This window comes from Aptenodytes patagonicus, chromosome 15 (assembly GCF_965638725.1).
Source record: "Aptenodytes patagonicus chromosome 15, bAptPat1.pri.cur, whole genome shotgun sequence".
Classification (NCBI taxonomy): Eukaryota; Metazoa; Chordata; class Aves; order Sphenisciformes; family Spheniscidae; genus Aptenodytes; species Aptenodytes patagonicus.
Genome location: NC_134963.1, coordinates 6049759 through 6066213, shown reverse-complemented (window position 1 = coordinate 6066213; position 16455 = coordinate 6049759). Strand labels below are relative to the sequence as shown.

Sequence of the window (16455 nt, the reverse complement as noted above, 5' to 3'; positions counted from 1 at the left end):
GAAACATGGCAGCAAACAGTAATAGTCATACTTCCTTTCTATTTTCCATTTCAGCTACAAGAACGGAAAGTTGACAAAGTGTGTTTCTATGTGGCTCTTAATGAAATTCCTGAAGAATTTGTGTCAGATTTTACTGTGTATTTTCTGAGAGACACCAAAGGTATGTGCCCTGAACAACTGCAGGCTCAGCGTTTTCAGTCTTTACTTTAAACAGTACTTCACACAGAAAAGGTGATAGTGACTGGGGTTCAGGATAGTGCATATCCAGCTTAATTAACTGGGTACGAATACTCTCAGAGTGGAACTAGGAATCAGGAATGCTTTTCATATGAAATTTATGGAAAGTTACATATCTTCCGCATTTTACCAGCAAAGATGAAGCTTTCATGCTGCACTCAGGGGAACTAAGAAGATTTAGTTACTACAACTGCTAGAACTGTGTAAAGTGTTTTGAGGATGAGGAGCTGTATATGAAAGTTAGACCATAAGGTGGTGATAAGCACAACTGGGATATCAGACCTGCTGACCTGACTCAAATTCTGACACACAACAGCAGCATGTTTCATTCTGACAGTTCATACTTTTATCATAAAACCAATGACAGTAGTTATTCCAGCATCTGGAGTAGCTCTGGTTCTGGTCACAATCAGACCTCAGTATCTAGCTCTAGTCCCATAGGAAACAGCTTCTATGCTAAAGCAAACAGGTATTTCCACACCTATATGCAGGAACTATCAACAGTATGTTAACTCTAATTTAGTGCCGGAGACTGGCCCCAGCATAAACATTTATGCGGGCTCACAGCAACATGCGTGGTTTAAAGCTACAAAGCATTTTGTATGTGCCTATTAGTTTCAGTTTTTCTAGAAATGTTTGAGACATTTGAGAAAAAAAGAAAATTATGATAATGTATTTGGTCATTTTATGGCAGTTCTGTGCAAGATTTTCCAGGTCTGTCTGTAGAATAGGAGTTAAAATCAAGGCCACTGTTTGGTTTGAACAGAAAACCATTTGGTAACTACAAGGCTGGATTGTAAAGACTTAGAGTCAGATGATGACACTTAAGTATTTTTCTACCCTTTCTGAGAAAGCATCTGCAGTATTAAAACCAGCACTAGTTCTGAAAGTGACTTGCATCAAACCTAGTTTATTACAAACACAGTTTGTTTTATTGGACTTTTAACTTATTATGGAAAGGAGTTTATGCTTTATGCTTTCTGTATCAAATAATTAGACTTATGCTAATTGTTTGTATACTGTTTAGAAAGAGTTACTGAACCTAATGACCTGACTGAAGCTAATGAGGTTCTTCCTAAAGTGATAAAGTTTGGTGTACTGACTGATGATACTCTTTTGATGCTAAAGAATGCCATCTCACAGGTAAATGTGTTACAGCTTTTATATATGGAGTCTTGAGTGTTTCTATGAGCAATTTGCATATTTAGTAGTCTGCTGACCATATGGAACATGCATAAGAAATACTAATATTTAATGAGTGACCTTCATATGCCAAAATGAAGTGTTTGTTAATCCTTATTTGATATTTTGTTTCCCAAATTTTTGTAAAGCTGTGGAGACGGGCATTATTTCATTGCCTGGCCCTATATGAGAAACTTTTAAGAGTGTGACACCAGATACCTTTATTTTTGTGCTGGTAGACTTTTGTAAAAGCATGCTGAAGCTATTCCCCTGCAGAACTTGAGGCAGAGAGAATGATGCTAAAGAAGTGAAATGGAAGGAGATGCTCTACTTTAATTTAAGAAATTAAATTTTAGAACAACGTATCCAATGCTTAAGTGAATTGCGAGTAAGCTGACTTCTATTGTTTTCTTTTTTAATATGAACCATCTAATCTATGGTACCTGTTTGAATTATAGGTGTTTTCACCAGCTCTCTCCTATAGTCAGCAGCAGACTGAGGAAACTTCCTTTCATCCAGATAGTGAAAACACAGATCCTGAAAAAAGGAATTTACCCGAGACTGAGCTTGCAGAAAAGAAAGAACAGCCTGTGGAATACTGTAATATTCAGATGAGGAATGAGATTCAAATGAACAGGCAAAAATTCTTAAGTGTTACTCAGCAGACTATACAACAAACTGAAGGCGAGTGTTCTGCCTGTGCCAGCACTGTGGTGGTTAGAGTACATGAGAGTAGGAAGAGGTTCACGTAGGAATGGCTTTATATAGAATAACAAATACATACAGGTTTTGGGAAGCTCCAGACCTGGTTAAAGTTTCTCTTTGCTGATAATAGTAGTATTTTTACTGCCCTGAAGTATAGCAGGCGGTATGGAGAAATGGATGAAATTGGTGATAGTCTTTCAAACAGTCTGGAGTAAGAATAGGAGAGAGGGTAAACATGCCTCATTGCTTACCAATGTTCAGGGGACCCAGGGCCATAGCAGGGTATAGAAAGTGGTAGACCGAATGAGACTTTCACATATTGTTTAGCATCCCTTCTCTGACAGGGCCCACTGTCATGCCATTAAGGAGAGCATAGTGACCTACAATGGGCAGATTGATAATCATCTTCAGCAAAGCAAATAGATATTTTGGAAAAAAAGAGTAATAATAAAGACAACCCCGGTGAAAAAGAAAAAAACCCCAAAAAACAGGGCAGTATTCTAAAGCAACAGCTCACCATACTATAACTTGCGGAGTCCAGTCCTTCTGTATTGTGAGCAGTTACTCCTAAGTACTATTGGGTTTTGTAACAGTGCTGTAAAATATAAATAAATATAAAAGCTGAGAGCTTTTAATTTATTTCTAGGAATATGTCTTTGTTTGCACTGTGTTAACTGTCAAGCAACTGGATGCATTTTGCCATATTCTCAAATAGGCAGAGCAGGTGGTATGTTACCTATCCTCAAGTAGCTAACAAGGTGGAAGGTGTAAGCTATTTCAGTGATATTACTTTACCAATGCTGGCGGAACAAGACAGTTAATTCTATGTGCTTTTTCTTCCAATAGGAGATATTAAACTGGAGATGCCAACTATAAATCTAGATGGAGAAGTGACTGTTCTTGCCACAGTTCCAGAAGTGATTGAAGCCCTGGAAAGCTGTGCAATGACCTGGCAGAAATTAATATCCACAGCTCTAGAGGAACAACTGAAAAAGGTTCCACAGGTAATGCTGCCTATAACACCAAGCTTCTTTTATTCCCGGAGACATTACTTCATTTCCCCACAAGAATCTCTTTGAATGGTTTGTGCTCATTTTTAATCCATCTTCATGTTTGATTTTTGGGAAGCCATTTACTAATTGATGTAAAGTAGAGTAAAAGTAGTGAGGAACTGTGTGACTCTGGGAAATGGAATATAAATAGAATATAAAGTAACTCACTTCAGATCCTACCCACACAGGATAACCGTGGAAAACTAAGGCACTTTTGTTATCTGTACTCTTCTAAAGAGCCATGAAATATTAAAAGCTGCAGCGATTTTTTTTTTTTAAATAGACGACTATGTTTTTGCTTGAAAAAAGTACTCTCAAACAAAAAAAATTCCAATTGTAAGGTTCTGATTCTGCAAACACACATATGACTAATACCATTAAACATACTGAGGGATTTCATGTCTACAAAGTTACTTGTGCATAAGCTTTTGCAAGCATGGACTCTCCAGCTCCAACTCAGGGATATACTCCCCATGAGCATGTGTAAAACTCTTGATTCCAAGGATCTTCTTCTGTCTGGGTTTTTTGCATGGTCGAATCATACCAGGTTTTTTTCAGCAAAGAGCATATTGAAAAGAAGGAACAAATATAGTCCTGATTATAGGTTTTTACTCTTGATAATGGTAATTTAGAATTTTTATTTTATTCCACATTACTTGTAGGGTAATGGTCCACTTGCAGAAGTTGACCTTTGGCGTGAAAGAAATAATACTTTAAGTGCTCTTACTGAACAGACAAAGCTTCCAGATGTGCAAAAAGTCTTGGAAATATTACAGGAAGCTGAATCTGAGCATATTGGAGATTTACAGATAGTCTTAAGTGACCTCAGAAAATGTCATGTGGAAGCTCTAGATAATGTTAAGTTTCTTTCAACTCTCGAACGCCATTTGAAGGTATGTATCCTTAAGAAAACTTTGTGAATTTTTAACCGTAGTTACCTGAGTTTGTTTTCTCTGTTGATATAATAATCTCTTGTTTATTTTTTACTTTTTATCAGCAATAAAGATATACTCTAGCTTTTTTATATTTAGTAAAAAAAAGGCTTGCTTATTTTGTTTGAGTTACAGTTGTTCCAATATTTGAAAGCAGAAGCCTAGAGCTGTGAGCGGCTTGGTTTGTAAATTGCAGCCTTGGGAGAATTTGATAGCATAGCTGAACTGGGGAAAACAAAGATTTCTCTACTCCATTTTTGAGGTAGCTTCTATCACTGATTGCCACTGATGTCTCAATTTTTAAGTTTTATTGAAGATCATCCAAACATCCAAATAAAGAGTTGAGCCAAAACCAGTCTTGGGACATCTTTTACAGAAAAGAGAATATTAATGAGACAGGACCTAAAAAGCATTTGGAGCAATAGATGCAGATTTACACATCCTTAACCATGTGTGCTACTTAGGCACCAGGGTGTCTCCTTGACTGGGTTATTTATTTAACCATGTCACAGACTTTCTTAACTTCAGGTATCTGTAGAATAAATATTGGTTTATTGAATATATATCTGTATATTTTCATGACATCTTATTCACAATATTTATAATACATTTAACAGAATTTAACATATGGCACTGGGTTTAATGTTGTCTTGGATACAATTCCTTCACTGATGAATGCCCTGAGAATGGTATGGATTATCTCACGGCATTACAACAAGGATGAACGGATGGTACCCCTCATGGAACGAATTGCATGGGAAATTTCAACAAGAGTGTACAAAGTTGTGGATTTACACACACTGTTTAAGTAAGTACTGGATTCCTGTTTAACTAGGCTGTATTTATTGAAAGGTTTGCTTGTTTTACGTGAAGTGCAGTAGATAACACTTTCATCAAATAGGTTTCAGTGTTTTTCACTATCTGAAGTCGTATTAGAAGGTCAATTAAAAGTCAATTTATTTTGTAATTTTCATAAATTACTGAATCAGCCCTGAAGAAATAGGAGCTTGTCCTCTTTTGTCTTGAAAGGACATAAATCAATAAACCCAACAGAATTATAGTGATAAAAAAGTGGAATAAATATCATCAAAATCAGTCCTGAAATAATGTCTCCTTTCAAAATCAGTAGATCTTGTATAATTAGAAGCTGCTAAACCAGGGTATATTAATCCAGTTGAGATATCATTTTCTATCTATAGTCTTTCTTTCTATTGTATCTTAACTGTTTTGATTTTATTAATAGAGAAGATAGAGCTGCTGCCAAAAAGAAAATAGCAGAAGCCAAAAGCACTCTTGAACAATGGAAGAAATGTTATTTTGCTGTTCGTGCTGAAATTGAAGCATCAGGAAGAGAACAACACTGGGAATTTGACCGAAAACGTTTATTTGAAAAAACAGATTATATGACTTCAGTCTGTCAAGATCTGTATGATATTTTGCAGGTAGTAATAGAGACAATAAATAAAGGGATTGTGTGATCAGTGTCTTATTCTGTAGAGGAGATTCTTTTGTATTGTAGTTGTTGAAATGTTAACAGCCTTTAGTTTTGTGAGTGGTTTTGTGTTTAAGACCTGAGCAATGCCTTTGATTCCAACAAAGCTGCACTTAATGCTTGAGACGACATAACTCTTCTCAAGGTACTGGTTGAGGAAAGATATTACTGCGTACATTGCTGTTATGAACATGCAGACTTGTAACAACTGTTTCACAGATTTGCAGTTTTCATGGGTTGCTAGCTTAATGATGTAATTTTAGATAAAATAACCATTTAAGTATACTATAATATAAAATTTCACCATATATGAATCAGTATATCAATTGCAGGATAACATATGAATGGAGAGATGCTATGTTTAGGCTAATTTAAGTCAGAGTAACTAGCAATATTAGTGGTTCCTCAATGGTGAGATGCTATAGACTGTGTATGTAAAAACTGCATATGTGAAAAGGGGAATAAAAAAACCCTATTACCTGTTTTAATAACTGAAGTGTTGGGCCTGTAGAGTGTTTTTTTTTTTTCATAAAGCTACTTAGTGTCTTGTATAGAAATATACGAAATGTAGATCAGAGCACGAATTGAACATTCTCTGAGCTGTTTTTATTTTTTAAAGGAAATAATATCAGAAAGATGTGTTAAATAGCAGAAAAAAACCTATTAAAAATAAAGCATTCTGGTATGTTCTTCTGAATTAACAGATCATTGAAGAGTTTTACAATATATTTGGTCCTGAACTGAAAACTGTCACGGGGGATCCAAAGCGTATTGATGATCTACTGAGAGCAGTAAATGGACTAACTAGTCCTGTGGAAGAACTGACTTTTGACCCTTTTAGCATCAAAAGCGCACATGACTGGAAATTGATTATGGAAGAATTTAAAGAAGAAGTTTCAGTAAGTACCACACACTGTGATCTCCCCCCCCTTACTTCCTATATACAAATTCCTTCTAGAATACCAACATTTTCATTTAAAGAAAATGTAAGTTTGCAAAAGAAAAGAATATATGAATAAATATGTAAATGAAGACGTGAGGAATTTGACCCATTTTTAAAGTCAGTATTCTGTTTCCAAGTTGTTTTTGTTTATAGTTTCATTTTATCTTGAAAATGGTGAAGCATACTTTTTGTTCATTGGCAGAATCGCTACAGCATGAACAGAGGCTACATATGACCTCCCTGTACTCATGTGCTGACATGTCTCAATCATGTCCTACAAAGAAGTAAAACTTCCTTTTCTGGATTCATTCAGTCCTTCACCCCTCAGCTGAGAATACCCACAAAGTCCAAATTGTTACAGTGTTTTTTGTGATTTATATACCTGCCCAGCAGACACATTAATTAACATTAATTTCCTGCAGCATGCTGGAAAGCCATCAGTTTGTTAGTAGTTTATAAGACAAAGAATAGTAAAAATATGCTTGACCACTATTATAAAAAAGGATTTTCATTTTGCCTTCCTATCTTGGTTTTGCAAGAGGAATCTCTAAGTGATAGGATTTCTTGGCCTTCTTCCTTTGTTTAGGTTATTGAAGAAGAGACCAAAAACTTTATTGATGAATCTTTTAAGACCCTTCGATCAGCAGAAGCTGCATTTGACATGCTGTTAAACTTCAAACACATCCATACTCGTGAAACGGTTAATAAGCAGATGATGATGAAGTTCAATGATATTTTGGACCAATACTGTAAAGAGGTATTTAATTTAAGGATTTCTTATGTAGTACATGAAGCTCTTTACCTAGTGAAAATCATAAATTTGTGTATATGTCTAAATACCTGTATAGTGTCATTTACTATCTGAAAGACTGACAAGTTTTACAAAATAAACATAATAATTGCTCTCACTTTTTTGGAGCCTATTGGAGAAATAGCACAGTTAATTTGCTGAAATGGATGTGCGTATCTGTATATGTGTGGCACTGTCTGGGAACTGAAAGGTGTTTGCATGTACTCTGAATGCAACAAGGCTTGTGGCTATTCCTTTACCTCGTGAACAGCAGTTCAACAGTAGTCCTTCCTGAGAAAATACATCTTTCATACCCTGCATCTTTCTTGTGATGGGCAACAAGTTCATGGTATGACCAAGAGGTGTCAGAGATCAACCATGAAGGCGGAAATAATTTCTGACATGTTGAAGCCTGTATGTTGGAAAGCTTTTCATGTCATAGCATTTTTCTTGATATTTCAAAGAACATTGAGTTTAACGATAAAATGTAATCTTACAGAAAACGCTGCCACAATAGCAGTTCCACAGGATATAGAAAGGAAGACATTCTCTGTAATGCAATTAATACAAACAAGAGATGCATGAAAAAAAAAGAATTGTTTTTATCCTGCTGCTGGAATTAGCTTCAGAGCTTGTGCTGTGTACCAGGTTAGATACTGACCATGGACAAGCAAGTGGAGAAATGATTCTTTGCAATATTTTATTCTCTTCTAGGTCGAAAATGTTAAGCAAATCTTTGTTCAGAACCTCAAGGATCCACCTTTGTACAAGAATCATCCTCCAGTGGCTGGAGCAATATACTGGTCCCGATCCCTTTTCTATCGGATCAAACACACTATTATTCGATTTCAAGAAGTAGGGGAGTTGCTTGCTAGTGAACGTGGAAAGGAAGTACGTTAGTTCTTCTGATATTTAATGAAGGAATAAATACTTTCTTCCTACCCTTTTTCTAAAGATGTGAAAGTGCTCTTATGTGAGGTGAAGTTCCAAGAATGTCTTTGCACACAGCAAACCATGTTAGACATGAAAAGCTGATTGGGACCTTCCCACTGTTTCCCAGAGAGATGGTGACAGAAGCAATGACAGAATTCAAGAGCCTGAATTCTCCATCGCCTGCATTAATTACAAGGCATTACTTGCCTTCTCATCTAATGAAAGTTAGAAACCATTTTAAGACAACATATTAAGACAGGTTAGTTGAACATTTCTCATGGTCTTTAAAATGAGTTACACAGAATTTTCCTTTCTAGGTAAAACAAATATATCTTCAAGTGGCCAAGAGGATGAAAGAGTATGAAGATCAAAAATACAATCAGTGGAGAGATGGGACAGAACAGACACTCCCACTGTTATTGAAAAATACTCTGCTGACTGTCATCACTGGTGGGGCTGCAACCCACGTTAATCCAGAGAGTTCTGAGCAGGTGAGATACAGGAAGATAGCATACCAGACTTCTCTATGGGGAAGAACTGAAACCTATCTAATGGTCAGTGAGATTTTTCTAAGAATAATATTTTAAACACTGTTTTTGAAAGGAAAATTTCAAAAGTTCTGAGCTCAGAACTCAGACCAGTTTGTGGTCCTTTATAAGACTCAGTTGCTGAATGACCTGGCAAATGGATGAATGTTGTTTCTTTGTGTGTTCTGTGCTGTAATTCCTGTTAATTTTTGGGTTTTGGTGCAACATCTTTGGGATGTTACAACAAAACTTGGGACTGAAGTTATGTAGAGGTAGGTTCCCAGCAGAGATCATGCAGAATCCTGTTCTAATTAAGCTTTTGTCTGACTATGAACTTCCACTGGGATTTCTGTTGTAACTGGTTGCAAGCAGTATGTAGACAGAGGTGATTTGGTTTGTTTCTTTTAATCAGCTTTCACTGAAGAAGTAGTTGTGTATAATTTCTGAAACTAGAATGTTGAGGTTGCTATCGAATTTTAAAGGCATTTCCACAAGGTCTGAATGTCAGCCATTCTGACTTTTACCTACTGCCTTATCAAATGTCTCCAAGAGCTAACCTTTTCATTGCATTGTAACGGTTGGGTGATCCTCTCCTTTCTGCTGCTCTTTCTTGTGTTGTAGAGCTCTGTAACAGAGGAGCCTGTCACCACAAAGAAAGGTGTCCGCTTCATAGTGAATTTTTCTCCCATACTCCAAGAGATTATTGTTGAAACAAAGTACATGGAACAACTAGGGTTTCCAGTCCCAGAAATAGCAAGATATGTGGCATTACAGGAAGACAAATATCTTAGGTAAGGCTGTAACAGAATATCTGCTCACATACAGACTTAGGGCTGTGTTTCAAGTGATTTCACTCCAAACCAAAATGGTCCCCGAGTCATCACATTTTGGAAATATGAGAGCTCTTAGTGATTTTTTTTTTAAGGGTAAAATTACTAATGGCCATGTTGCACTAATAACCTTTTCTCTGGCACTGTCTGCATCCTTCATCCCGTAGGACTATGTCATACGAATTAACATGTCGTCAAATCTGAGAAACAACAAGGAAAGTAATTTGTTTTGCAATGAATCGTGCCATTTAGATTTCGGTTCACATTTAAACTCACTGCCGCTTTCTTCTTGTGTAGCTTTGGATAAGTCACTTTTGCCCAAATTATCACAGGCATTTAACACACAGGTATGCCGATAAGAGCCCTAACTGGATTTTAAAGTTCACCTGTTGAGTTCACTTACGTGCTTCAAACTGAGGCTGTCTTAAAAACTTTTTCTGAGTTGGGGCAGGAGAAGTTGGTCTAGCTACTACTGGAGCTGTATGAAATTTTTCTTTTGTTTTCAATAGGAAATGAATTGCATTTATAATCAATTCATATTCAGTGGTTATTTCTGCAAATTTTGCTTTATATGGAACTCTGAACAGAATGATGGAAGTGATCTGCTCTTTGATCTGAGTTCAGAGCTGTATTTCCAGAAAATCCTGATTTTTATGTTTTGTTGTTGTTGTGTTTCTTACACTCATTAGGTATACAAATGGGTTGAAAAACATGCTGGATCGCTATCACAGATTAATGGGAACACTGAATGAAGCAGAAACCAAACTTCTTGATGACCATATTCAAGAACTCTGGAGAGTATTCAAATCAGGGCACAGAAGACTCAATTGGAACTCCTTAGGTAATGGAGATACTATTTTAAAATGGCCTCAGATACTGATTTTCAGTTAAAAAATCTCTTCAATTCTGCACTCAATTTTTGATGTCATATGGCAGCAATGTATCCCGAAATGGTACATCCTATTGCCACGGTCAGAGTCAGAATAGTAGGTTAGACAGACTCTGATCCAGGAGGTTATTTCTTATGTTTTTATTGTATTTAAAATACTGAGTGGAAATGGATAGAGACCCTTAGATAACAGCTGTAAGGGAGCTAGATGAAGGATTAGGTGAGAAATCACCTAATCTATCTTTCCGCAGAGCATCAGTTCATTCTCAGAGAAAACGCATCTGGTTGTGTCAATTTTGATGCATTGGTGAAATATTTGTTAAAAGAAAAAAAAAACAAATGGTTGTGATTTATTTCAAGGTATTGGTGACTTTATTGTCCGATGTACACAAGCCATCAGGAAGTTTGAATCACTTGTCCGTCAGATTCATAATAATTCTGAAGACATAAGCAACAAACTTCTGTTCATAGAATCAACAAATCTCTTTAAGTTTCCGCTTTCAAAAAATGGTGATGAACTTCCTAGTAAGTCTTTATATTTTCATTTCCAAGCTCTGTGATGTTTTATTTTGCTCTGTCTGCTACTTTGCATTTTTAGTTGCTAAGATCAACCCTTTTAATTGTTACCAAAACTAGTTACAGTAGTATTTCATGGTGTAACAAAGGAAGCACAAGCAGAGCTTTAGTACCCTAAATTTGATGGCGTCAATGAGAGAAACATAAAGATGAGTATACAAGTAGATCACTTGACTTGTGTCTACCTTGCTTTTGATCACTTTCCCCCTAGCTTTCCTTTGATTTCCTTATCCTTCTTGCATGCAGTAGTGTAGTCTTAGAGCTGCAATCTGCATGGAGTGTCAGCTCTCTTCTAGGCCATCTGACCTGAACTGGTTTCCTCAGATGGAAATTGCAGTGAGGGGATTGTCTCCCAGGTCTCCGGGTCACTTGAGGGAGTGGGTGATGGACCAAATTTCTTTCAACACTTTGTAAGTCTTAAAAAGGTTACTTTCACATCTAATGGTTGCTATTAAATAATTGAAGCCATATAAAATCAGAGGGCTGAAATATTAATAAATTAAGCATTAGTAAGTGAAGTTTTTTTTATACAAGATCAATTTCATGTTCACAAATAAAGTCCAGCTAATTATTCCAGTATGCAAATCTGTTAGGTCTTTTGCAGTTAATAATGCTATTTTTTGTATCTTTTGCAGAAGCGAAAGAATTTTTTGAGTATCTTAAGTGTGAAAGAGCAAAAGATGTGGCACACATGGTTAGAAAATATACTGCCATTTCACAATTGCTAATAAAAGTGGAAGGACGAGTTGCCAATACAAACAGTGGCAAATCTCCAAAATTAACTTCCTATTATGCATACTGGGAAAATAGGATTTATCAGGTGTTGACACAGTTAATTGTGAAGTAAGTAAATTGTTTGCTTAATGGATTTTCAGTCTTTTATCTTCGGGTTTTTCTGGATCTCTTGATCAGTATGTATACTGATATTCTGTTTGAACACCTCAGTGATTTGCAGTTTGAGACAGATTTGTATTTGTACTGTTTTTTTCCTGCGAAGAATGGAGAACTGATAACAAGGTACAGGAGAAACCCAAATTCTGAGAAAATAGATATTGGCATGTTGTTAGCAGAAGAGAGAAATAAGATACATTTTCTGCAGTGTGTGTAGTTGCATATCCCTGGTTTATTTTTAAAATCAAGGTTTTGTTTTACTAAAGAATACCATTTTGAGAACTTGGTGTCTGGGTGCCAGACACATCCCTGTAATGCAGGGGACACCAGTACAAGAACAAGGGTTTGTTGGATTTTACTTTACCTGTTCTGCAGCAGCTGGGGCCAAGGAGGTTCCTGTAGTAAGATATTATAAAGGCTTATATTATAAGCAAGATTTTATTACAATAGAGCATTGCAGGGTTATAAAAGCTTCCCAGCCATCTCTTCTTCTCATGATCCATGTCTTCGTAATCTGGTCCATGCTCAGCTGCCTTCATTGTGCTTTTTTGGCTGGACTCTTGCAATGGAGTTGACCGTAGTCTCAGGGTCCTTTTGGACCAGGGTATCCCCATTCATTCCTTCCAATAGCTTCTTTTAGCTAGTCAATCTTTTGCATTAAATCAGTATTAGAGAGACAATTTTGCTCCGATACACATCAGTGTTTCCAGCTGAAACAGGTGGTAACTGACTTCAGAGAGACCTGCTTACATATCTAAGCACATACCTGGTAATTGCAGTCTCTGTTGGGTATTTCCATGGGGGGAAGCACCTGATTATTACTATCTTTGACATGTTTTTTCTCCTTTCCCAGGAATTTGCAGGCTTTTAATGCAGCTGTTCTTGCAAATGTACCACTGTTCCAAACAGAAGCTATTTTATCTGTTCCTGAGATAATCTTGCAACCTAATGGCAGTGAGATTGACAAAATGACTGTACAATGTATCCAAGACTGTGTTGAGGTCACTAAGGTGATTTTTGATAAAGATTTACTTGTTGCCAGAGTTTGCTTGCGAATGAATAATGAATTAATCTTGCTTTATGTTTGAGCAAGCATAAATGTCAAAGGGAAGATTCATATACCTTTATCTTGAAATCAAAATATGTGGTACATTGTTCTAATTTTGCAGACTGTCCTAATTTTACAAAGAGATTACAAAGGAAAAAAATTGCCATAAAGCTTCATGCAATTTTTACTCAGGCAAAACTATTTGTTACTTTTCAGCAGTTTTGCCAGTGTAAGGACATGATTTGGTTCTATAAATCAGCATACATCAGAAGGAAATACTTTTCAGATTGCACTGCAGATGTTGCTTTCTGATGTATGAATAAGCTGGTGGAGTAAGGAATGTGAGTAGCCTTCTCTATATTACGGCTCTCCTCAAAAGCAGCAGAAAAACAGTTCAGAAAATGTTGGGAGAAGGGCATCTAGGACACATCTAGGACAGCGGGTTTAGAGCAGATGAAATATCTAGCTTGCTGGCAAAGGTGTAGCAATATTTCCCTGCATAAGTATGTTCACATTGAACTGCTTTCCAGAAAAGAAGCCAAATATTGTGGCAGTGTTCTTGCCCTGTGCTGATGGAGAAATGATTCCAGATGTCACCTGGAATGAATAAATTTAGGTTAAGTGTGCTTCCTATGCTCAGATTTGCTGGGCTGCTCCGCTGCTGCATCCAGCCTGTTTGATCTAATACCTATTTCTCTGTGTCATGCTATATTGTTGCTCAGTGTAGATTTTAAAAGCAGACTGAATAATGCATGGAAAGATTTTGTAGGATGAAATTAACTCTTCTCTCAGGTTTATGGGAAAATGTAATCTCTTTTCTTGCTGTCAGAAAAACAATTGATTTGAGACATCATTCACACCACCTCCTACATAGTCTCCTAAATAATGATGAATGATTTGACTAAAATGACTCTCTACAAAGTAACTGTTTTTCAACTCTGTCTTGAAAACTCTAGCATTTTGTACGATGGATGCATGGTACATGTATTGAATGCCCTCCTCAGCATGTCAAGGAAGATGAAGTTATCACTTTCAGCTTTTACAGTGATGTCTCCCAGAACCCCCTGATAATTGAACAGGCCATTCTCATCACTCAGAATGTCCACAAACTCCTGGCTTCTCTCAGCAAGTATTTGAACCAGTGGAAGAGGTACCACCTGCTGTGGAAATTAGACAAAGCCATAGTCATGGAGAGGTTAGCTGCAGAAAAGCCTGCTTGTATCACCTTTGATGAAGAGTTGCAGTTCTATATGAAGGTGGCTCAAGAAGTGACTCAACAGCCCTTGATTAAAGATGAACAATTTATCAGGCTTCAGCTGGCTCCTTTAGCCTACACAGTGCAGGAGAATGCTAGAGGCTGGGTGATTTCACTTGGAAAGTTGCTTAATGAGTCTGCAAGAAAGGAACTCTTCAGTCTTCAGGAGGAGATTCAGGTAGGTGTTTTCAGTTCCTGTTGTATGATGTAGCTAGCACTGAGTAGTAGGTGACGATCTAAACCACGCTCCAAATTGGTTGAAACTGTCTGGTGTATTCTGGTATGTCATATGTAAAGAGGTGAGCTGTCCCTCTCTGTAGCTGGGAAACAGGAGAGAGTAGTAACATGAAAACCCAGGACTTTCTCACTCCTGTACTGCTGAGAGGTTCATACTGGTAATTCTGAAGTTCCCTTTAAACTGCTGCTTACAACTCCTATTTTGTTGTAGCAAAAACATCCCTTCTGTCCTGGGGTTTACTTTTTGTTGTTTTTATTTTTTGTGTGTGTGTGTGTTATCTTTATCACATAGACTAAAAATGAAAATGAATCTGCATGTTATTTACTTGTGTTTTGTGTTTGACTAATAATTATAATTCTGCCTAATTGCCTTGTCAGTGTTGCTTCTAGAAATTATTTTTACTTTTTACAGAGCTTATCACAGAGTCTTAAGAGACCTCCAGATTCCCTGGAAGATCTGAGAATTGTCCTTGGCACAATTGCGGAGATCAAAGGCATGTCCTTCAAAGTGGAACTGAAATACTTAGACATCTGGGAGAGATACCGAACTCTTGCAATGTACAATATTCCAGTAAGTGCATGTTATGCCTTGCCTCATAAAACATTTCAGATTTGAGCTAGGGGCACAAATGCCTCACATGTGAATGAATAAATGTTTTTCTTTTAAGACATTTTACAGAATCACAGTACTGCTGAGGTTAGAAGGGATGTCTGGAGATTGTCTAGTCTAAACCCCCTTCTCAAAACAGTATCTCCACTTTAAAATGGACATATTGCATGTGTTTAAATCTGATTTAGATCACTTCAATGCTGGTTTTGTGTTTTGCAAATTTATAATGTGAGCACATATTCCTCACTTTCTTGTGACTAATTATTTCTTGTGAGAGATGTTACTTGTTTTGTTTTAGGTAGCTAAAGAAGAGCAAGAGATGGCTGATAAGATTAGGGAAAAGTGGGAGACTCTCTTCTTTGAAGCGTCAGAAGTTGATCACAACCTTGGAGGCATAAAAAGAACATTCACAAAGGTAATATTTGTAATTAATATTGAAAAAAATTAGAAATGGAAAGGAAAACAATTTAAACACTGTTCTCTTTAGATCACAGAGCAACAAATTGAGGACTACAGCAAAGAGATAGAAGATTTCTTCCATAAATTCATGACCGAAGGGCCTGGTGCTGTTGGGGAAAATCTTGATAAAGGTAAATGGATTAATGTGTGTAAAGTGATGTCTTAAAAATATTAGTCTTCGGACAATTCTTCAAATTTTATGTAAAACAAGAAAATTGTGTTTTCTTATTAACATACAAACTGATCAACCAGGAATGTGGTACTATAACTTCTACAGGCAAATGCTGTCTTATTTATTCCCCATGATCCATGGGATTGTTTACCTAGAAAAATTCCTCTCCTTTCCCAGGATTGGAACTCATGGACATTTTTGAAAAAGAAGTGGAAAAACTGGAAAAAATTCATCAGGAACTGGGCAGTGTTGAGAAACTTTTTGACTTGCCAGTTACAGTGTACCCTGACTTAATGAAAGCACAGAATGATATGAAAGGTCTAAAGCAGATCTATGAAATTTATGAATTACAAAAAGTAAGTATTACACCGTGCATACACAGACGCACACATATTCATGCACGTACAGAAAAGGTGGGGGAGAGAAGAAGAGGCTGCATTGCCCTCTAGTTACTATCAGCTCTGTTCTAAGCCTTTGCATGAAGTAAGCTGTGACCCATAATTGACTAGCACCATGGAATGATTTTAATGATGTTAGTACAGGACTATCAATGCCTTTATAGTGGACCAAACACATACTCTTATCAGATAGGAGCAGACCTCCCTCCCACTAATAATTATTGGGTGCCATTTTACTGCACAAGTCTCCTGATCATTTCACTGGAATGACTTTTGGATATAGTATGTGCACAGGTG

At 36.8% G+C, this 16455-nt stretch overlaps 1 protein-coding gene across 1 annotated transcript in view; it reads left to right on the top strand.

Moving 5' to 3' along the window:
• DNAH10 (dynein axonemal heavy chain 10) overlaps positions 1-16455 on the top strand; it is a 57664-nt gene that overhangs the window by 3126 nt on the left and 38083 nt on the right. Inside the window, exons 4-24 of the mRNA XM_076352607.1 lie at positions 55-160; positions 1265-1380; positions 1878-2103; positions 2971-3128; positions 3839-4069; positions 4726-4916; positions 5352-5550; positions 6305-6499; positions 7130-7300; positions 8048-8224; positions 8584-8706; positions 9415-9584; positions 10313-10464; positions 10873-11037; positions 11724-11931; positions 12833-12989; positions 13984-14460; positions 14932-15090; positions 15428-15544; positions 15617-15719; positions 15938-16116. Of these exons, the coding sequence (XP_076208722.1) occupies positions 55-160; positions 1265-1380; positions 1878-2103; positions 2971-3128; positions 3839-4069; positions 4726-4916; positions 5352-5550; positions 6305-6499; positions 7130-7300; positions 8048-8224; positions 8584-8706; positions 9415-9584; positions 10313-10464; positions 10873-11037; positions 11724-11931; positions 12833-12989; positions 13984-14460; positions 14932-15090; positions 15428-15544; positions 15617-15719; positions 15938-16116 (3780 nt within the window). The remainder of the gene's footprint in view (positions 1-54; positions 161-1264; positions 1381-1877; positions 2104-2970; positions 3129-3838; positions 4070-4725; positions 4917-5351; positions 5551-6304; positions 6500-7129; positions 7301-8047; positions 8225-8583; positions 8707-9414; positions 9585-10312; positions 10465-10872; positions 11038-11723; positions 11932-12832; positions 12990-13983; positions 14461-14931; positions 15091-15427; positions 15545-15616; positions 15720-15937; positions 16117-16455) is intronic.